Genomic DNA, 23,052 nt, shown 5'->3' with positions numbered 1-23,052 from the left:
TCGCGTCGAGTATGACAAATCACTTATCATAATATTAGACTAATAGATGACATTTTCTGTTAACAAAAACACGTTCTTTAAATACAGAGATTATGGTAAACGCAACTTTACTGCGCCTCACACACCAGTCACCAGCTTCCCAGTTCCAGGTGAGTTCATTCAATCTTCTCAAACGATTAGCCTGGCTTTCTTTGGCTGTAAAAGAAAATTAAAGTTGCTATTAGCTGAAATTGCTAAATATTTTAAGGTAAGGTTAGTAAATATGATAAAATAGGTAAACACCAAAACTACCATTCCACTCAATATTTACAAAACTAAAAATCTTAGTGGTTGCTTTTAACGATTTTTTGATAAGTAGATAAATTTATTTAGAAATGCTTTCATACATCCAATAAGGTTAAATGTTACAAAATGTAAGCTTTAATAAAATTATCATTATGATTATTTTATTGTTACCTATTAGTAACCGTTCCTTACACTAATTATTGTAGCCAAAATAATTTTAGAATGTGCAAGTTAGTGTGCCTTTATATTACAAAGCTTGCCACTACTATTATACTATACTGTGGGTAAGTTTTGGAGTATACGTTAAGCTCGCCTTTTGCTCCTCTAATACTTATAAAAAATTAAAGTAAAGAAAAAAATATAATGAGATGTCTCTGTTGGCCGCCTACCAGTGAACAGCAATATCAAACGAGTGATTCCTTCCAAGAGCCCCGTTTGGCATTATGTTTATTTTCGTTTATGAAAATCAAGAACACTGGTCTAAAACTTAAAAGGCTCATTAATTTGTTAGTAAAGTTAGTAGCCAATCCCCAACAATTAGCGCACACATTCCCGTTTAGTGATTTAGTTAATATTAGAAACGTTTACTGACATTGAGCACCTCACGGACGGCGTCATTCCGATACAAAGTCCACCTTCTCCGGCAAATCTTTGTGCAGATGGCGCTCGTGCAGAAGCAAGTTGTGCTTCTGGTAGGCGCGGTACACGCAGTAAGGGCACTTGAAACTCGGCTGTTTCCTACACTCGTACTTTATGTGCCGCTGTAGCGAGCCCTTGTGCTTATACTTGTTGCCACAGTCCACGCATTCGTACAGCATCCACCCCTTGCCGCCGCTCAGCCCCGGAGTGCCGTAACCCAATATATAAGGCGTGTACAACTGTGCAACTGAAATTAAACGCAAACCAAAATAAATACGTGCAAATAATATAAAAACAAGCTGCCACCATAGTATATATATAAGCCAGGCCACCACAAGGAATAAAATGTGCTGCCGTGAAAGCATAGGATAATGCACCATGTCTCCCATTAATTTTTATTGTTCCTTTGTTGTAAAAAGTTATTCTAAACTACCTTCGTTTATACCATTTTCAAATAGCATGCGACCATTTTAAAGACTAAATAGTATAGATTAGATAATTTTTGTCCAACCAATTTGGAAATAGGTAACCCAGCACCAAATTAGTTGGCAAGGGAAGAGAAACAGTTTAGAAATGTTTAGTAAATAGTTGAAACATGCAGTGTTAAAAACTATTTTCAGAATACATTCACCCTTAACTAAACATTATTTGATATGGCTTAATTTTAAAATTATACAATCTAATCATAGGTAAAAAAATGTAAATTAAAACTATTGAATATCAAGAATAGCAACTTTATTTAAAATACAAAATGGTTATAAAATACAATCAAATGCATTTAAATCACTGTAACTTCTTATTGTCATATTATATGCTACAGTACGTAGAATACTTTAGTATTTGTATACATTTAGCAACTATTCCGCAATCCCTTGGATCGAAACGTTTGTCATGTACGTATGTAGTTGTAATAACCCTAATGAGTTTAAACTTTTAAAAAATATTTTGAGAATATTTCCTATCACAGCTATGTTGTACTCGGCTAGAATATTTTCTGTTCAAATATTGTTTGTATTGACAAAAATCACAACCCAGACTTTTGCAAAAACATGTAACATTGGTATCAATTCTGTAAAACTTAATAACTGATAGGACTGAATGTGTTGAAATTCTTTACAGTTTGTATAAAAAATATGGTCAATTTAGTCTTATCAGTTTAAGTTTAGTTTACAACAAAATTGGTAGATAAGCATGACTGTTTCTATCGAACTTTTTCTAATGAAGAAATATTTTAATCCCTAATGACTATATTTCTGAAGGCACTTAACGTTACACTGAAATGACTTATATCGGTTGTACTTATCGAGCTCTACGTATTGATTGTATTGCTGGTAACTCCTGCAGATAATATACTAATCGGTTATCGCGGGAGCAAAATCATTCCGACGCCGACCACGAGTACTCTCTGCCACAGTAGACACGTGCGGAGCAGGGGCGTAGCTACCATCGTATCAGCCGTATCAATGATGCGGGCCCCTTACGTATGTAAGCAAAAATTAGTATTATAATAGGTGACAGGTAACGTTTTTTCTTTCTAATTCACAATCTCTTTTTCCCTGGTTAAGCGTGCGCACAAAGTTGTAAATATCCTACATAGGTTAAGTCACTATGATATTTATTTTAAGCGAGCATTTTCGTTTCTTTTGTGAGAAATCTTTACCCTTCTTTTGCCCCACAATTAGTTTTGATACAGGCCCCCTCCAAGGCACGCTACGCCACTGGTGCGGAGGTGAAAGATTAAACGGCGAGAATGATTTAACTCTACGCGATATCACTCTTACATAGTCTAAATGGTAATGTATAAAAAGTACTTACAAACTAAGTGGAAGATTTTGATCTCGTCCAAATAATGACATGTTTCGTGCGACTCACGCCGTGAGCCGACGATCCCCTCAATGGCAGTGTCTATACAAACTGTAAATTACAATTTAACAAACGACTCTAAATAAGGCACTCATTTCCACTGGTCCGACTTACTTACGCTACAACAATTGGCCCCAAATATAACATCCAAAACAACAGCGGCTACGCATTCAACCCCAGGAACTTAACATTAATACCACTTATAACGATATGGATGTCCTCCGATTATAGGATAGACGTTTACGTTCTAGATTTAATGTAAAATAAATGCATTATACGTAAAAAAAGAGATCTAAAAATAATTATTGAAAAATATAAAAAAATATTAACTTACATTGAGTATTACAAAATTAATGGAACATGCATTATGGCAAAGACCTAGAACTTGCATACTAAGCGACAAATAGCTTCATTTTTATTTTTAAAAACTACTTAATAGAATAAAAGAACGCAATTACTCATTCTAACTCTTTTCCATTCTCACTATAATAAAGACCCGCGTGGCGCGGGCACTAATCTCGTTTTGAACAAACTATAATTTCACTGATGAGTATAGCCTTTCAACATTCGATATCCGAAACGTCCGTAGTAACTGTAACTGGTAACAAGGAAGTAAGCTCTAACCATCTAGCGAAGCTCCGCGCGCGACGACGCCGACATTAGGAATGATATCATTTACACAATAAATGCTGTACATAAACATATAAAAGCGTAACTATACAATCACTTTCTTAACATATTCGATAAATGCAACAGTCGCTGGCACCGCTGCAAATAACTGCAACCAGTGTGAATACTAAGTGAAATTCGTCTTGAGATTAACTTCAACGGCACGCTTTGCGCTCCGCGGCTGCGGCGGAGCAGGTAACGAGGCGCGCCCGGCCGTGCGACCGGCTCGCGGCGCTATCACATGGAGATAATCACATCTATCACAATCGGCAATATACTCGAGGAAGTTGAAGAATTTAAGAAATCGTTATACTGATGCTCGCAACATTACGTGCGTATCGTGCGTACGCTCGTGGCGTACAGCGCACACTATGTGCACGCGTCCACGTTGTCCTGCTTGATGTACTGCTCGGGCTTCATGTGCACCTCGCGGTGCATGCGCTCCATGTGGCGCGCGATGTGCATCTTCTGCTTGGCGCGGTACACGCAGTAGGGGCACTGGAACTGCGGCTCCTTGCCGCACTCCCACTTCTGGTGGTTGCGCAGCGACGACTTGAGCTTGTACACGCGGCCGCAGTCGGGGCACGTGAAGCTGGGCTCGCCGGGCGCGGGCGGCGCGGGCGCGCGCAGCCCCGCCACCAGCGGCAGCGCCAGGCGCGCCGACCACTGCTCCCACGACAGCCCGCCCAGGCGCGGGAACGCCTCCTCGCCGCCTGCAACAGCGCACACGTCAGCACCGCACTCGCCCGCGCACGCGCGTTCGGCATTCCCGAGTTAACGACAACAAACGCATATATACGTGTTATATTCATACATACGATACACAATACATAGACATACATATGTACATACACTGAAGATAAACTACTGTGAGTGTCCACCGAGTGCTGTGATGAAAAAGCTTTGCAAAAGGAAAGTAAATAAAGAAACAAAAATAAAGAAATAACATAACGTTTATTTGGAACGTATCGGTCCACCGCGCATGGCAAGGCTCCCGCACAGTTAGTTCGCTCGTGGCGCCCGAGCGGACGGGCACGTTCACTCTCGTGATATGGGTTTAGTCACTTGTGCTACTCTAAAAACTTTTGTTAATTAAATGTAGTCTCCCGACCCTGGGCTTTCTTGTCTACCTGAAATTATTAATTATATTAGTATGAACGAAAAAGAAAAGAAAAACAATTAACATTGCACGAGTCGAAAAAGTAAGCAGTGAAATGTCATGCATCCATGCACTTGCATAAAAATTAAAAATTGCAAACTTACCCACTACCTAGACAACATGGATGACAAAAAAAAGGTGAAAAGGAAATTGGTGAGGAGTGTTGAGAAATTAAAAAAAAAGTCTAACATGGTATACTATATATATTTTATTAAACTTTTCTACCAAGTAAACCCCAATATATTCATATAAAAATCACTCTAACTAAAATCCAATAACATTAACAAACAATGTGGACTTGGAACATCCATTTTGATTCTAATCGACACATTAGTACCTAATACCTTTAACTAGCATGATATGATGGAGACATTGCATTCGAAGGAATCATTACTCTATGCGAAGTAACAACTTGATTTCATAACAAATAACGTGTTAGAAATTGTTATAAGTTACAACAACATTTATAAACTAATACTGACTTTGGTCAAATAGCTTTGTTATCCTAAGTTAACAACAAAAAATATCAACAGTCAATATGCTAAACAAAACTTGAATATTGCGAATTAAATATCAGTTAATATCAATTTTTTTTTGTAAATTTTGAACACACTTTAATCCCAGTAAACCGAAATATTTAACCATAATAAATATTTTAATATAATCTACAGGTAACATTGTAGGCACATAATCGATGAGCTTTCACTTACCTAATCGCTAAATCGCCTCAAATCTTTGGGGTCCGTTCGACACATCCCTTCAATCTGAAGCTCCTAATTAAGCTAAGGACTTTTGAGTCCACAAACATTATACCTAATAAATAATAATACAACTATTAAATTAAAAACTTTGGATTGTCTACTAACGGGAAGACAAGTGAATGGTCCCTGACAAATTGGTAAAATTATAATAATTTAAAAATAACAAGAAAAAATAGCAAAACAAAATTACACATTTTATGAGGTGGACAATGTTAAAAGATTTACCCGTGATAAAGAATGAAACTACTGCAACAGTAAATAAACAGTTCAGCAAAGGAAAGAGAATATCATCTACATATTACGATTGCACAAGTGAATTTGTTTTGGAATCACATATTCCGCGTGAGGAATGTTAGGGTACTAAAACTAAACAATTCGAGAAGAGTCAATGTTTTTGGTAAGACATCATTTCAAACGGTCGTCAAAGGAGGATGATCTTGAAATTTTCATTCTTTCATTTGAAGGGAGACGAGTTCGTCAAATAAATACCATTAAATATGTTCTTCTGAACGAAATACTTAGGGTCAGTCTTAACTAAGATAATAAACTCTAAAACAAAAATCAACAAATTAAATCTAATGCCGTTAGGGAATGTGCACATTAACATCTATCATCTTTAGTGTATATTAAAACGTCTTTAACAAAAATAAAATGTAAATATAAATAATATTATTGCAGTACCGATTTGGTTGGGTATCTACTTTGGTCTGGTGGGGGGCGCGTCACACGGGCGTCTTCTTGTTGCGGCGCACCTTGCTGGTGGCGTACAGGTACCATTCCGTGTTGTGGTGCTTGCGGATGTGCACGCCCAGGTTGCCGCGCTGCTTGGCGCGGTAGGCGCAGTAGGGGCACTGGTGCGCCGGCGCCTTGCCGCCGCACTCCACGTTCTCGTGGCGCCGCAGCGTGGACTTCCAGCGGTAGCGCTTGCCGCAGTGCCGGCACTCGAACTGGCGGCTGGCGTCGTCCTCGCGCTTGCCCTTGGCGTCGTGCTTGGGCTCGTAGTCGAACCCCTCGTACAGCGCGTCCGCCTCCTCGGGCAGCACGATGTCGTCGGTGTCGTCGTACTCGTTGTCCGACTCGTGCTCCGCGTGCGCGTCCGGCGCGTTGTTGTTCTGCAGGAAGGCCTGCTGCAGCAGGTGCGCCTTGAGGTTCTCGGGCATGGCGGCCAGCGCGGGCGGCAGCGCGCCGGGCAGCAGCGGCTTGAGGATGTCGGTCACCTGGATGCAGGGCGGCACCAGCGCCGCCAGCGACTGCGAGCGGCGCTGCGCCGACAGCAGCGACAGCAGCGCCGACGGCAGCTGCCCGTCCTTGTGCAGCTCTGAAACGACACGTCAACGGTATTGCGAATAGTGACTCGAGCGCCGCTACGTACATACGCACTTGTTAATACTACCAGAGGCTAAAATAAAATTAAGGAACCAAAGAAATGCGTTATAATAATAAAAAAATAAAATAATCTCGGTTAGAAAAAAATCAATAAAAGGCGAAGCTTTACTAATTCATGCAGACATGCACAAACCGAACGCGTCGGGTCTGTCGACTCATCTTCCCATAAGGCGGGGCGGCAGAAATCAAACGCCGGGACGAAGTTTAAAAGTTTATTATTCAAAAATATATCGAATATCGATCCATACAATACACAAAATAAGTATACGAGGCTCATATAAAATTTTCATAATTTGAATACTTCTAACGGAAGATCGTAAGGCACTGATTGCGGAGCGCGGCGGGGCGGCGCCATCACTTGAGCGCGAGCGGCGCGGCGGGCGGCTCGGCGGGCGGCGGCGCCAGCTCGGGGTGCTTCTTCTCCATGTGCTTCTTGAGCTCGTTGCGCCGGTGCTTGCTGTAGGAGCAGTGAGGGCACTTGTACTGCGGCTCGCGGCCGCACTCCAGCGTCACGTGGCGCACCAGGTTCTTGCGCGCGTTGTAGCAGCGCTGGCAGTTGGGGCAGCGGTAGCCCTTGTCCGTCTTGTACTGCGCGCACGGCAGCGACGCCGGCCCGCGCGGGAAGATGTGGTAGCGCGCGTCCTTGGGCGAGCGGCGCGCCTCGGGCGGGCTCGCGGCCGGCGCCTCCACCTTCACCGCCTCCGTGTTCTCCTTGGCGTCCTCGGCGCCCGCGCCCGCCGCCGGCTCCGCGCCCGCGCCCGCGTCCGCGCCCGCCGCCTCGCCCGAGCTGTTGACGCTGGGCGCGCGCACGTTCTTCATGATCGCCAACGTGGTCGCGAACGATTCCTCGCTCACCTTTTTACTACGTGTCATGATACTGTGCCGAGGCGTCGTTTTTCGACCTGCAATGAAAGAGACGAGTACAGTCCGTTACACCGTTTGCGAGCAGCGGTCACGTTAAACTAGAGTGCGATAAAATTACCGTGACGCCGATGGGATCGGCTGCGATGATATTAAGCCGGTGAAAAAAGAAAACAATAATGCCAAAACGAATGAGTATATTCAACTAAATCAACAAAAGTAACCACAATACTTCCAGAGTTAGTTAAATGATAACCAAAAAGAAAATAAAGCAATATAACTATAATATAAAAATAGAGTGATCAAAAAATTTGATCTGAGTATGTTTTAACTAATGGCACTCATATAGGAGATCAACAAAAGTTGGTAACAAGATATGATTGACAATCAACATGTCGTCACAGCCGTCATTTGTGATTTAACTACTAGCACTGGGTGCTGAGATCAACATAGCAAAGACAATATGATGTAATCATAGTCTATTTAGTATAATTCTATCAAAAAGCAATAAAGTATAATCAACATGAGCATTATAATACTCCTAACAGTTCATGTTTCAATTAACTAACCTAAATAAAAGAAAACAAAACAAAACACTTCACAATGATGTTCCTAATAATCCTAATGCCTACAAATGTAAAAAACAATTTAGTTAATGTGAAAATTTAACCTTTCTTTTTAACCGACTTCCAAAAAGGAGGAGGTTCTACGTTCGGCTGTATGTATGTTTTTTTTATTTTTATTATTCAATGGAATTCATTATACAATGGAAGCGAGCTAACTTGTTAGAAGGAAAGTGAAAATCCACGCCCCTTTCACTATGGTGCTATGTAATGGTTCTAAATTTGTGAAATTTAATATATTTTTAGGAACAGAAGCGCTATTATGCGACGACGTTTTTATAACTCGACAATGTGAGTATAAATTTACCTTCATCCCTCTCTGTCCAACACGATACCATAACTAAATAGAAAGTCGAATCCGAAATACACACTATAGAGTTATAGAAGCATTACAGAATAGCGTCACAGTTCATCTCTAACTAGTTTCAACAATTTAGTGATTGTTGTTATAGTGTTATTAATAATTCGTGATTTTACTTAAGAGATTCCTTTTTACCTATGAAATTTTAAAAATAATAATTTCGTATATATAGATATATTGTACCTCTAATTAACAATTTTTAAAAAAAAAAGTTCCAAAAATTAAAAAAATATGTACTATGTACTTTAATATCACAGAAATCGCATTGTAACGAACAAAATTAAAAAAAAATGAAGTTTACGACTTAATAAAATTTTAAAAATCAACAATTCTATGTAGGTAAATTAATGTAATGTACGAACAACCTAATAAATGAAACACAAAAATTATAAATTGTATTTCATTTGATGATAATACTGTTGTAACGACCAAAATCAACAATAATATTCCTAACAATTTATGTTTTCACTAGCATGTCCACCAAAATTATGTAATTAATTAATAACAAAATAATAAATAACAATTTCAATAACACTAAAAAAACGTTCCTATTAATTTATGTTCTAACTAACAAAATATAAAAAAAATATTATGAACATCAAAATGATATTTGTATAGATGTTCTATTTTATGAATACGGTTTTGCTTTTGGTTGCAGTTGCAGGCGATAGGAACAGCGAGTCGTGTAAACTATAGTAACAACACAAGAAAACGCACTGTTTTAGAGTTATCCAGGGTTTGTGTCAACGATACCCGTTTATCAACAAAGTCTTTGCTATACCGCTCAGAGGCAGATGATTATTATGATTTTTAGTTTCTGCATTGCTGACGCTTCTTTCGTTTCACACTTACTACTACAAACAGTCGTCATCAAATAGAACATATATAACATTGCTAGTGTTTTGTTCAACAAAATAGAAACTCTGTTACATGAACGTAAAAATGATGTTCTTGACAATTCATGTTTCTACTAACATAATAAAAAAAAAACAAAGTAAAAAAGTAAAAGTAAAAAAAAAAGATAAGTAAAAAAAATCTAATAATTTGGTTCAACTTTTTCTAGTTTCAAGTGTTTCTGAGCAACATGCATGGCCAAAGTCTTTTTCTGAGAATATCTTTTGCCACACTCCCCGCAAGTGAACTGAGGCCCCGTATTGCATTCATATTTTTCATGTCTGAGTTTATTCCTTCTATACTTGTACTTCTTTGTATTACAAATCGAGCAAATATATTTTGGCTTTTCTTTATCTACGCCGTCGCTGGGGTCGAGGATTCTTTTAACTTTAATCTGCCTTTTTGATTGGCTCGTTGTTTTGAGCGGCTTCCTACCCCTCTTTCTCTTTGGCTTTCCGACAATTTCGACCTCAATTTTAGGCTTAACATCGTCGCAGGTGTTCACCCCAGTGCCGGTTATTGTTTCACCAGCACTCTCGAAGTTACCATCGAGGGCCTTTAGATACCCGCGCGTTATTGGAAAGGGGGTTTTAATGAAATGCAGGATGTTGCTAGTTAGGTCTTTGGATCGATCTGCAAGGTGAAAATAATGAAAAGCGAGAATGTGGTAAATAAGCATAACAAATTAGTAGCATTGGTTGAAAGTTATAATTCCATATTGAATATTTGCATAATGCTTGTTTTTTGGGGAATGCAAAAGACACATAAGTGGGCCAGTGTAATGTTACGAGCAAGCTGAAGAAATGTGAAAAGGAATATAATATGGGATAAAGGATTAATCGATTGAGGACATTCCCTATATGTTTCATGTCTATCATATGAAGGTTATGATAACGTTGTGTAACCCGAACTCATCGCCAAATGAAATGCGCATCCAGTGGGAGCATCACATACCCTCAACGAGAACACTTCAACAGTAAAGTAGGCCGAGTGAACATGCGTACTGAACGAAAATAAAACTTAAAATTGTAAACATGAATTGCTAAGACATCTGCAGTGAAATCACATGTGAATGCAAAATAAAGAGAAATAAATAAATAATAAATAAGCCACATAACCAACAAACTACGACAAAAATTAATAATGACTTTGGTTTACCTTAATTCGTTCACGGCCAGTGCAGATTCACTCCGAAAATTCTTCTAAAAACAAATTTTATTTGGTGAAGACACAAGTAGCATAGAACACGGTACGCTCCGTAGACGATGTAACTATTTGCTAACGTCAAACGGTACAATTTCTGGCTATCGATTCGGTTTGCATTAATGCGTTTGCGTGTAGTGCACAACAATATAATAATATAAAAAAAAACTATATTCTAATACATAGCCATAATAAATATAAAAAATACTCACCTAAATAAATGATCCACTCCATAAGGTTACATGTTAAAAGTTAATAAAGTTAGCACTCATAAAGGATACTACATACAGTTGTGTTTTCTATAAATGATATTTGCTAAGCATGCAATGATCTACAGGAAACCAATATCACAAGAAAGCGGAATACACATTCAATCTAGTGGTTTATGATTAATTACAATATAAATATGAATAAAAAACATACTTACCTCTTTGCAATTTAAAAATTTTACCTCACCTTTGAAAAAGGCTACATTTTTATAGAAAAAAACCTTTAATACCTTTTTTACCATTACCTTTACCTGGTGTTCTGAAATATCCTAAAATTTATATAAAATAAAGAAATATAAAATTGCAGTAGGATTAGTAGTTTATAATATTGTTATAGATAGTAATTATTAATAGTTGAAATTTCACATGTGAAAACACTAGCACTCTCGTATCCGCTGTTTGTGGTATATAATATTCATATATAACAAGATAAAAAATATAAGATTATTTTAAAGCAATGACTGATTTATTCGTTTTCAAATTATGGGAAGACATTGCGCATTTCATCCGTTCCTTTATGTTTGGAACAATCAACTTTTGTTTCGGTTATTTTGAAAGAGATTTACAAAACTGTAACAAATACATAAAACATCGATTTGACTCTTAAAAGTTCATTGTTCCAAAAATATCCTTCTCGGACCCACTCAACATCTTGTATTGTATTGTATTGTATTGATACTATGATTATTATTATTATACAAAAGCATGTTTAATGATGTAATCTAAAAATGAACTCAATACAAGATGTCACAAGTATGGCACTGTTGCAGGCACTTGTCGACGCGTCGCTGCCTGCAACAGCTTCTGTACAATTTACTGAAGCTTACCTTGTGACTCCCGAACACTGTCATTTGAATTCATTATTTCATCCTGAGATCGTTCCATGTGCCATTGGAAATCTGGAATTAAGGAGATTATAAGTGTTCTTTTCTCTTACATCCAGTACAGCATCTCTAATGTCAACTCTAAAACAGTTAGGGACCTCACGCACTAGGAGACCATGAGCAAACCAACTGATCGTTGCAACCAAGCTCCGTATGGTTTGAGCAATCGCACACTAATAGGGTGGTTGACTCGGAATAAGGGTCCGAAATATATCGATATTCATTAATCAAAATTAAGGATTTCTTATGAAACTTAATTTAAAAATCATGTATTTTCTCAAATTTTCCAAACGTCAATAACGCTGTCGTCCATTTTGTGACATCACAATGATACTTGGTGTATTAAACGTCAATCTAATTGTTAACTAATATTTTTGTCAAACGCTCTGTTTGGTAAAGGATTTGTTAACGTGACGTAATAAAACATTTAAAATATAGACCATCATGGCCGATTTTGACTCGTATTGTCAAAAAAAATATTTAAAACTTAGTTTTCATGTAATCATGTCTCAAAAAAATATGATATTTTTTTTTCAATCTAGTAGAACGATAATGGTCAATTTAAGACCATTTAAAAAGAGTCAATTAGCCTATCCTGTGACAACGAATTCGGCTCCGTCAGACAGTGTTACGCGCACAGGATAACAACTTGATCGGTCCGATAATCGACCGCTTCATGCTGGTCGTGGTCGCAGCTTAAGCGACCAAGGCCAATGACTAGTCGAGTCCGCCTAGTGCGCTCAGTGCGTTATAGAAATAGGGATAGACAGTTCGTATCAAATAAGTTTGCCGCTCTGAATCTGTTCACTTAGTTATCAAAATCACAAGTCATGCGCTGTTGCACGGATACTCATAAAGGAAAGTTACATAATGCAAACTGTGGAAGGAAAATTTGATTTTATTGTTTTTCATTGAATAATAAATGTTTCAGCTATTTTGATTGTAATTAAATGAATTAATTGAAAATGAAAAAAAAAAACAAACAATACTATCACATTTTAAATAACACTATTAAAGTTACATTTAAAAAACATTTTATGTTAAATTACCTATGTAATACATCTTTAGAGTCTATTGAATTAATTATTTAAATAATGTATTACTTTATTTTAAATAAAATCGAGTATTGAGTTTTTAAAACAGAAAACTGTAATAAAATATTATGTCCCATAGTAAAACCATACTTGATGTGGTATGTTTATCAACAAATAATATTATTATAGTATTTTAATGACTTGAGCTCAGTTGATTGTTAGGCAGCATAGACATTGTCACGCTGCCAGTCACATTAGTGATTTTGTGCAATAATGTTTTGTGTTGGAATTATTGGTAATGTTTTGTGTTGTATTTATTGTTCATCATAAATTGTTTATTGTAGGCATGGAGAACATGTCGGGCAGGGAAGGTGAGTGTTGATGCATTCTAAAGGGATCCCTTAAACCTACTCCCGAGGTCACAAGTTCTAGTTCCTGCTCAAGGTGTTTCCTCTACCACAAAATATGGTACAATCACGTCACACTTAGATTAGATACATATTTTATATTAAACTAGAAGTTTTTGACCGTTTTTTACACCCATTTAACTACACAAAAAGGTATTTTTCCGGAGCTCTTTAACCGACGAACACTAAATCACTATGAAATATATTAAGATTATTACTTGTGTCCCGCTTGTGGTCACCGTAACCCAAAAAAAAAAAAATTATCAACAAGTAAATGACTTATGGCTTATATTATTATTTTGATCAACAATCAAATGCGTCAAAAATGATTTGATCGTCGTACTTTGACAGAAAAGTAACGTCTAGCGAGGCAGGTCCTTATGTAATTAGTCTGAGGATTAACTTTGCTCACACTGTTTATGGCTGAATGTCGCTTTCATTTATTTACTTAATAATTGTATAATAATAAGTCATAAGTCATTTACTTGTTGATGATTTTTTTTTGGGTTACGGTGACCACAAGCGGGACACAAGTAATAATCTTAATATATAAATGCGAAAGGTAGGTTATGTACAAAGCTGAAAGGCAGGGAGGTAGTTTATAGTTAGTAGGTATCCATATACTGAGAACAGATTTCGGGATTAGGGCTAGATTAAAGAGGTCTAAGGGCGGACGAAGTCATGGGCGTCCGCTAGTATGATTATAAACACAACAACCTCAACCTAAGTGCCATATTTAATTATTTATGTTCTAACCTAAGCTTACCCAGTCTTAAATGGTGGCGGAAACCTAAATCAAACATCTATTCAGGTTATCAGACAACTAGTTATATTTCAGAGCTGTTATTGGGTTGAGTGGAACTCATGGATGTATCACTTGGCACACGGCTGACTCTTGATCAGTCATCTTCAAAATGCCAGATTGTAAACTTTGCTTTTTTGCAGTGATTTTGTAGGCTTGTAAGATATCTATAGTATAAACTATTGTTGTGTTAAAACTCAGAGAACATCCTGTGCTTCAGAGAGCATGTTAAGCAGTCTGTCCCAGCCTTTGTCATTAGTAACAGATATTGATTGCTAGATAATCAAATATATTCACAATTCAAATATTCCTTCTCCTATAAGGAGGAAGAGAGACCCTGGTCACAAAAATAGGCTGATGATGATGATGATGATAAAATATCCAATACTGCCAGTACTGCAAACTTATTCTTACTTAAATCTCTCACTGTTTACAAAAAATTAAAGAACATCTCTTAGTTCTACAGAAACAATAACCAAATATTTTGCAGGACAGTTGCTTTTCTTTTTTATTTATTTTTTTGTCCTTATTGTAGTTGTTTAGTAATCTTATTTTATTTTTTATTTATTTTTTGCATATAATATTAATGTTTGTCCTTCGCTCCAATCTAATTTTTAACCGACTTCCAAAAAGGAGGAGGTTCTACGTTCGACTGTATGTATGTTTTTTACTTACTATAGATATGTGGATACATAATAGCATATTATTTTATCTATTTTAAATTTAGAACTAATAAACGACGCAACGCTCTCCCGATCAGTCCGTGAGCTCACCCTGGGGTCATGCCTGAAAATCAGCGCTACAGTTACTTAGCTGTAGCATAGTGCTGAGGCAGCGCCCCATTCAGCCGAAGCCTTAGTATTAAGTTAGTATTAAGTTAGTATTAATTCTCATGTTTTTTTTCTTATTTATGTTATGTTGTTTTTGGCTGAATAAATGTTTTTATTATTATTATTATTATTATTATTATTATTCATAGACACATACAAATCTAGCTGCACAAACAAGCAAGCACACAAAATTTTATTTAAAAATATATCTCTAGGCATGTTAACAGTGTACTTTTAATAAAGCTTCACAATACTTACTGCGTACAACGTCATTGTGCTTAACAGAAGGTTGTTCCTCAGCTTCTTCGTCCAGCGTCAGGTCCTCCACTCCGTCGCGCGAAACCTCCTCCTTCATGGGCAGTTCCTCTCCGTTGCCTTGCGTAGCGTCTGTGAGTGCGGGTACGACAGTGGGGTCTATGGAGGCGCGGCGGGCTTTCTTTCGACGCCGCGTCGGACTTATCGAGCCCTCGCGACTGTCGATGCTATCATCTCTGACCTGAGAAGTAACAAATAATAACAATGAAACATAAATCAAATGTTGAGTCAACTGTTATTGTTCTGATAATCGTTTCAGTCAATCATTTATAGCAAAAAGCTTCGACTCCTACTCTGTACATACAACAGCCAATCATATGGCCAAGTGCAAAAACAGTCCAGAAGAAAGAAGTTTCGACTTCTGTCCGTTAGATCAAGGGTCAGATATAGAAGCACAGACTTTTCTATGCTTAAGTCAGTGTGTAAAATTTAAAAATTAAATCATAAATTAAAAAAGGATATAAACAAATAAATGGGAGAACCAAAAATAAGTTAAAGTAAAAAAAATAATTAAATACCCCAATTAATAATTCTAGAGAACTTGGTTGTCCTAATCCAGTAGTTAGGTTAGTGTATGTTGCTTCAGACAAAATGACATACTAATTACTATATTAATTACAAAAGTAACAAAAAGGCGTTTAATGAAGCCTCGGAGGAACTAAAAAATCTTATTAAAACATACAACAATGATAACCTACAAAATTACTTGACGAGACTAACACCTACACCAAGTACAGACTACTCTCTATGGAAAGCCACCAGGAAGATGAAGCGACCTAACACTCATGTACCACCAATTAAAAAGCGAAATGGAACTTGGGCTAGATCTAATATAGAAAAAGCTACAGAATATGCAGAATATTTAAATGGTGTATTTACACCCCATCAGAGCTTAGATCAAATTCATGAAAGCGAAGTACATACATATCTTCAAACTCCATTCCAAATGTGCCTGCCGCTGAATAGCTGTTCTCCAAAAGAAGTTACTCGAGCCATTACATATCTCAAAGGCAAAAAAGCTCCAGGATATGACCAAATAGATGATATGTTGTTAAAAAAACTGCCACACAAAGGAATCATGCTCCTAGTTATTATTTTTAATGCCTGTATTCGACTAGGTCATTTCCCTAGCCAGTGGAAAATCGCACAAGTGGTCATGGTCCCAAAGCCTGGTAAACCACCCCAGGAGACGTCATCATACAGACCAATAAGTCTTCTTCCAATACTAGGAAAATTATTTGAGAGAGTCCTACTCAACCGACTTCTACCTTACTTACAGGACATAATTCCAACCCATCAATTTGGTTTTCGTTCTCACCACGGCACTGTAGAACAGATTCACCGTCTAGTAGACATCATTAGCAGAACCCTAGAAAACAAACAGTATTGTTCTGCTGTCTTTATAGATATAGGTCAGGCTTTTGATAAAGTTTGGCATAAAGGGCTCCTATATAAAACAAAAAAGCTCCTACCACACTCATTCCACTGCCTTCTAGATTCTTATTTGCATAATAGATGCTACCAAGTTAAATGCCAAGATGAAGTATCGCCGCTATACAATATTGAATCTGGTGTCCCACAGGGAAGCATTTTGGGCCCCGTACTATATCTTCTGTTTACTGCTGACTTGCCTATAAAAGAAAACACTACAACTGCAACATACGCCGATGATACCGCTGTTCTGTCAGTACACGAAAATCCGGAAGCAGCTTCACTGAACCTGCAAATCCATCTAAATGAGATTGAAGATTGGCTAACAAAATGGCGTATAAAAGCAAACCAAAGTAAATCCACACATGTTACATTTACACTTCGCAGAAAAACATGTCCACCCGTAAAACTCTTTAATGAAGAGCTTCCTCAGGCAGATGACGCTAAGTATCTTGGCATGCATCTTGACAGACGGCTTACATGGCGTAAGCATATTTGGACTAAGCGCAAACAGCTTGACACAAAATTAAGAAACCTGTACTGGCTGACCGGCAAAAAGTCTCAGCTGAATAGTACCAGCAAGTTAGCAGTATACAAAGCTATATTGAAGCCGATCTGGACTTATGGTATACAACTTTGGGGAACAGCCAGTACAAGTAACATTGAGATACTGGAAAGATTTCAAAACAAGGCTTTAAGATGTCTTTTTAGCATCCCGCCATACATAAGTAACAAGAATATCCAAAGTGATCTTAATGTTAAGACAGTCAGACAGGAAATACAGTGCTACAGTATCAAATATCAGGAGCGACTAGCAATGCATGTCAATGACTTGGCAAACAATCTAGAAGGAGACGGCAGCCTGCTTTTTTGCAGACTGAAACGCAACAGTGTTCAAAATCTAGCCAAGAAAAATAGCTAGAATACAGCATAATAGGAGATTTGTTAATGGACTTACTCCTTCTGATGACCCATAACCTCTAACCAACAGACGAACGGCTCAATGTCGAATGACAGATTGCCGAGTAACAGTATAAGAGAAAGGAGAAAAAAAAAAAAAAAAAAAAAAAAATTACAAAAGAAAAATCAGTGACATTTGATGTAGTGGTTCATGTTTTGAATCACACACTGCTGATATGCTTGGAATGCCGAATCAAAGCCACTCAGATGAAACATTCAAAGTGAACAAAACAGTGTCAATGTTGCAAGGATCAGCTTCATAAACAAATGTATTAAATTCAATCAATGAGGACACTATTAGATTCCTATTATCATTAACAACTCAGCCAGGGATTGAGGTATAACCTTAGATGCAAGTGAAGGCTGGACTACTCCATTGAAGTAGGTTTTCTTTTTATCTTGTTAACAAAGAAGGTATTAGCTAACATTGGCATCAAATTCAAAATCAAAACAGCTAAGTTAACTATTTCTTGAATATGAAAATTACTGTATTCAAGTATTGTATCACTAATTAATTAATCAAGGAAAATGTGACAGAGAAACCCAATTAGTGTTAGTTTAGTTGTGTTTTTAAAATATACAGAAGGTTAATTAATTAAACAAGTTTGAAAACAACATTATACTGAGACTTCCTCTGCTGCCATAGGGCTAGGGGTAGGAAAGTACTTGAAAGTTTACATCAAGTTTCACACAGTCACAGGTGTCCGCTAGTTTAAAATAAATAAGTTATGAAATTACATGTGTTTTCTATTCTACCTTCATTTCTAATTTGTAAACCCTTATACTCTCTATTTTTGTTTATTGTTTGGTATATAAACAAATTTTCATTTCAGACTCTGGATTCTTGTTTTTGTTGTTGTTGTTTTCTATAATTGTCTAAGGGAGTGTTGTATAATTGTTTGTAATTTACAAGTTTGCTGCGATTCACAATTATAGTATGTATTATGAACGTCATACAGGAAACTGTCACCTGCACCATGCCAAAGTTCTAACAAACTCTCTGACAGGCATATGGCAGCACCACATAGGTGTAGGTTATGCTAGACACTCACCATCTGATAAGCCATGATCCGCAATTGGCATGATGTCATGCATATTGAGACCAACTCACAATAAGTTTTATTGGCTGTCAAGCCATTAACACTGCAGGCATGTGAGCTTACTTGATTGTCAGTGGCTGACATTACAGTACAATATATCAACAGGCCACTACACCTTAACTAAGACTGTTACATTATTACATTTAACATTGCAACTTCATTGAGTGATAGAATAAAAAAAAAATTCAAAGCATATCTTATGAGGAACATTATAAAATAAATGTAAAATATGAAAGCAACTGTGTTGAGATAGTAGAAGTATGCAGGTGAAACAGTGGGCCGTTGGCTAGTATTATTATATTAGTAGCTGTTAGATGGAGGCGGGTCTGAGCTGTGTTGTCCAGAAGTCTTTAAGAGGTTCATGTTTAGCAGTAAAGGCCCATCGACTGATAATGATGAATGAAGGCTGCCATTGTTAGTGAAGGCCAATGTCAGTAGAGGTTGATTACCTGTGGATCTGATAATCATTTCACTAGTGAGTAGGTACTTACTTGCGGTGGTGGTGATGGAGCGCGAGGCGGGTGTGCAGTGGCTTGCGGGGGGCGCGACGGTGGCCGGGAAGGCTTGTTGTCTGACAGGCCTTTAATCTGCAGCGACTCAGCCGCTTTCAGCAGGGCTGCTAGCTGGTCCTGTGATATGTTCACTTCACCACGATACATGTAATCCATCATGGCTCTCAGCTCGGCATATTTAACATCTTTCAAAATTATAATTGGATGTTTGTCATACTGTTGGGATAGAACACTCTGCAACAAACACATTGTTTTTGTTTTCATATTTATCATGCAGTAAAGTATTTCATCAATGTCATTGTTTGAATTTGATGTGAATATTCTTAATTGGTCACAATATAATGGCAGATAATTAAATCATAAACATTAGTAGATATAAATTGTATAATTCTATGTTGAAATTGATAATAGTTCAAAAAACGAGTATTTGGAAAAGTAGTAGCAGCAACTTTCAATTGCCAACTCATCTATACATTAATCTAAACTAATTGCTAACACATGAAAGCTAGAACGAAACAACTGGAATGTTTATTAGAGCAAAACTGTGCTGCCTTGCAACCAACTTATACACGATACCAATTGACCTACTTAGCGAGTTAAAATGATACCAACCTCGAAATAAGGACTGCACGCAGACAGAACTACTTTATGCGCCTTCAGCGTCTGTCCTTCCGCTGCCAAGGTGCAGTCCACATGAATGCCCTTCTCGAGCAGAGTGTCGAACACGGACACCAGCGTCGACTGGTGGTTGTTCCACCGCAGGCAGAACTGCTGGTCATCGTCCATGGTGTCTCCGAGCCACGCGCCGCGCCCTGCGTCCTGCGACAACACACTCGCTATCGCTAATTGACACTTCCAAGGTATCTACGTCTAAACACCACGCAGTAATTAGGCCATCATGAAAACTTCACTCGGACCACTCGAAACATTCCATTCGGCGCATTTATCGCCACACTGCGCAAATTATCTCACCGATTTGTTTCATGCGATGAGATCACGCCTTAACTTAACTAAATTAACTTTGTGGACCACATACGAGTCGTCGTAAGCGACGCGGCACAAAGAAAATGGCCGCTTTTCCAGCGCGACAAAAAATAAAATGGCGACGAAAATTCTAAGTTTTACTATTTTCTGAACAAAGTTTTCTTGACACACTTTAGGTGTTTCGAACCCTACGATGTTACGGTTTCTTATACGCTTCGAAAAGTTACAAAGTCAATAAAAACTTTTTGAAACTTTACTTCGAAAGTTCACAAGTGGAAATTTTCAAGATGAAAACTCGTAACATTATGGTAAGCACTTGTCGGGCCTACAACAATATCGTATGAACTTACCTTGAGTATTTCTTTCACAATATTTTCACTAGCTGGTATTTAAACTGATAATCGGTTTTAAATAACTTCAACACATTTGTTTTAAAATCAACACAATAGCTTTGCACACCCGCCAGCTTTCTTTACAATGAAAATACTAAACTACGCTATGTTGCAAGTTTATGAAGCGAAAGGCACCTCTATAAAAATCCAAACGAAGTACAAGTTGGAACCGAAGCGAGCGATTGCGAATGAGTGACCCAAAATAAGCTCTATTAATGTTGCCATTACTATTATTTCAGAAAGCTTAATTAATGTTATTCATCGATAATAAAGTGTTTTTTACTATCCGAATATTTAAATTAAATTACAAAATAATTTTCAAATTTTAAAAATAGTTTTAAAACTAATACGATAACTAAATAACTTAGGCTCTATTGTATTGCATTGTTTTCTATTCTTTATCACTGTTCAGCCTTGACCTAGTTTTATAAGTTGTCTCGTGATTTATGCCATAAATAATCTTATTATTAGCAGAGTAATATACCTTTACTTTCACTTGAAATAGAGGACTTTAACTATCATTGAATGAAGTACATAATATACTTTTATTGTAGATTTATTATAATAGAGTAGTCAAAAACTACATAGACGTACTATTACGGCTTATTAGTGTCATCTAACGTCAAATAGCTGAACTACGTTGTAAAGTCCATTATAGTCTATAGATCAGTAAGCAACCGTGGTTGCCCTTCCAAGTGGTTGCAATCTATGTATCTTGGACTTTTGTTCCCAATACATCAAAAAATTAAAATTTAAAACATGGAAATAATACTTACTGGAAGTTTTTTAGGGTTCCGTAGTTTACAAGAAACCCTTATAGTTTCGCCATGTCCGTCTGTCCGTCCGTCCGTTCGCGGTTTACCTAGCGCAGACATTATTACTACTAGAAAGTTGTAATTTAGCATGAGTAGGTAGGTATGTATATTATAAATGTGAACAAAGTCGTAAAATAAAATCTTGAAAAAAAAGTTTTTTAGGGTACCGATTTAAGGATCAGTTTGTAAAATATTAAAGTTTTAAGAGGAAATTGTTATATTCAAGCGCCACTACCAACTAAACGGCTGTTTGTAGATACGTGAAAAAGTTTACAGAAGTAAGATACCTATATACCTATATAGGTAATGAAATTAGAAGGAAAACTCATCATCATCTCCTTACCCTTATCCCACTTAAGTGGGGTCGGAAAAATATGTCAATCTTTTCCATTTGTTTCTATTACTCGTCAACTCATCATCCACTCCTTTTACACACATGTCCTCTTTCACACAATCCAACCATCTCTTCTTTGGCCTTCCTCTCTTCTTATGACCTTCCACTTGGAAAACTATAACAGCTATTAAACAAATGGCATTTATAGCGGACGCCCTCAACTTCGTCCGCGTGGAAAACAATGTAAACTTTCAACCCTATTTCACCCCCTTCCATTTTTATTTTAGGGTCAAAAAGTACGCTGTGATTTGCTCCAAGGTCCCATTTACCATTATACAAATATTCATCTTGATCGGCTCACCCATTTAGCCGTGAAAAGGTAACAGACAGACTTACTTTCGCATTTATATTATTAGTATAGATCTTCGACCAACTTGACCAATTAGAATTCGAATATTGCATACTAATTCCGTTGTCAATTAAATAGATAACGTTTTCTTTTGTTAAGATAACTCAGAGTCTGTTAAACTACTAGGCTGAAATTTAGCATTAGTAAGTGTGATGAGTATGAACAATAAAAATTTGAAAATTCATCCCCACTTTACAGGCCTACATATAAAGTGGGAATGAATGAAGGGATTTGTTTTACTTCTTTAACTCATAATATGGGATATCGTTCGTTAGGTCTTTAAGAGATATTAGGAGTCTTCTGCTAATATACATATTTTTCAATTTAGGAATCCGTTTGTAAAATATTGAGCTTTTAAGAGCTAAATAGAGTCAAGAGTCCCCCTGTGGTTATTTGTGGATAGGAAAAAAATTCACGAGAGTAGGATATATACATATAACGAAATTAGAAGGAAAAATAAAATAGCTATAACTATAGTAGTCTCTGCGCTAAGCCGCGGACAGACAGACAGACGGACGGACAGACTGACATGGCGAAACTATAAGGGTTCCTTGTGGACTAGGAAACCCTAAAAATCTGCCTATTATAGTATAATATATTACCTAAACTTCCTCCTCTTTAAATTATTTATTATCTACGAGATTCTATTATAGAACGGAATATCAGAATTAATAACAATCATTATTATCATTAGTCGTAATTAATCATCCAATTTATGAATAGGAACTTAAACCCACCACGCTGCTTATTCGGATTATTCAAATGATGTTGTCGGTGATTAGCTTCGGTCTTTAGGTATATAGGTTGTGGCCAGTTAAGGCATTGTAAATATATTATTAAATTATTAAATAACACATAAGTGTGTAAACT

The 23,052-nt window shown here is 37.2% G+C and overlaps 1 protein-coding gene across 1 annotated transcript; it reads right to left on the bottom strand.

Moving 5' to 3' along the window:
- Positions 1-1,642: 1,642 nt before the first annotated feature.
- On the bottom strand, positions 1,643-20,817 carry LOC112043416 (longitudinals lacking protein, isoforms J/P/Q/S/Z). Its single transcript, XM_024078818.2, has 7 exons — positions 20,583-20,817; positions 19,861-20,067; positions 19,228-19,482; positions 15,189-15,426; positions 11,801-11,872; positions 6,129-6,694; positions 1,643-4,197 (listed from the first exon to the last, which is right to left on the bottom strand). Exons 2-7 carry the CDS (start codon positions 20,032-20,034, stop codon positions 3,826-3,828), a joined length of 1,677 nt encoding a protein of 558 aa, XP_023934586.1. The 5' UTR covers positions 20,035-20,067; positions 20,583-20,817; the 3' UTR covers positions 1,643-3,825.
- Positions 20,818-23,052: the final 2,235 nt, after the last annotated feature.

The sequence above is a fragment of the Bicyclus anynana genome, chromosome 15 (genome assembly GCF_947172395.1).
Source record: "Bicyclus anynana chromosome 15, ilBicAnyn1.1, whole genome shotgun sequence".
Taxonomy (NCBI): domain Eukaryota; kingdom Metazoa; phylum Arthropoda; class Insecta; order Lepidoptera; family Nymphalidae; genus Bicyclus; species Bicyclus anynana.
This window is presented reverse-complemented; position numbering and strand designations above follow the sequence as displayed.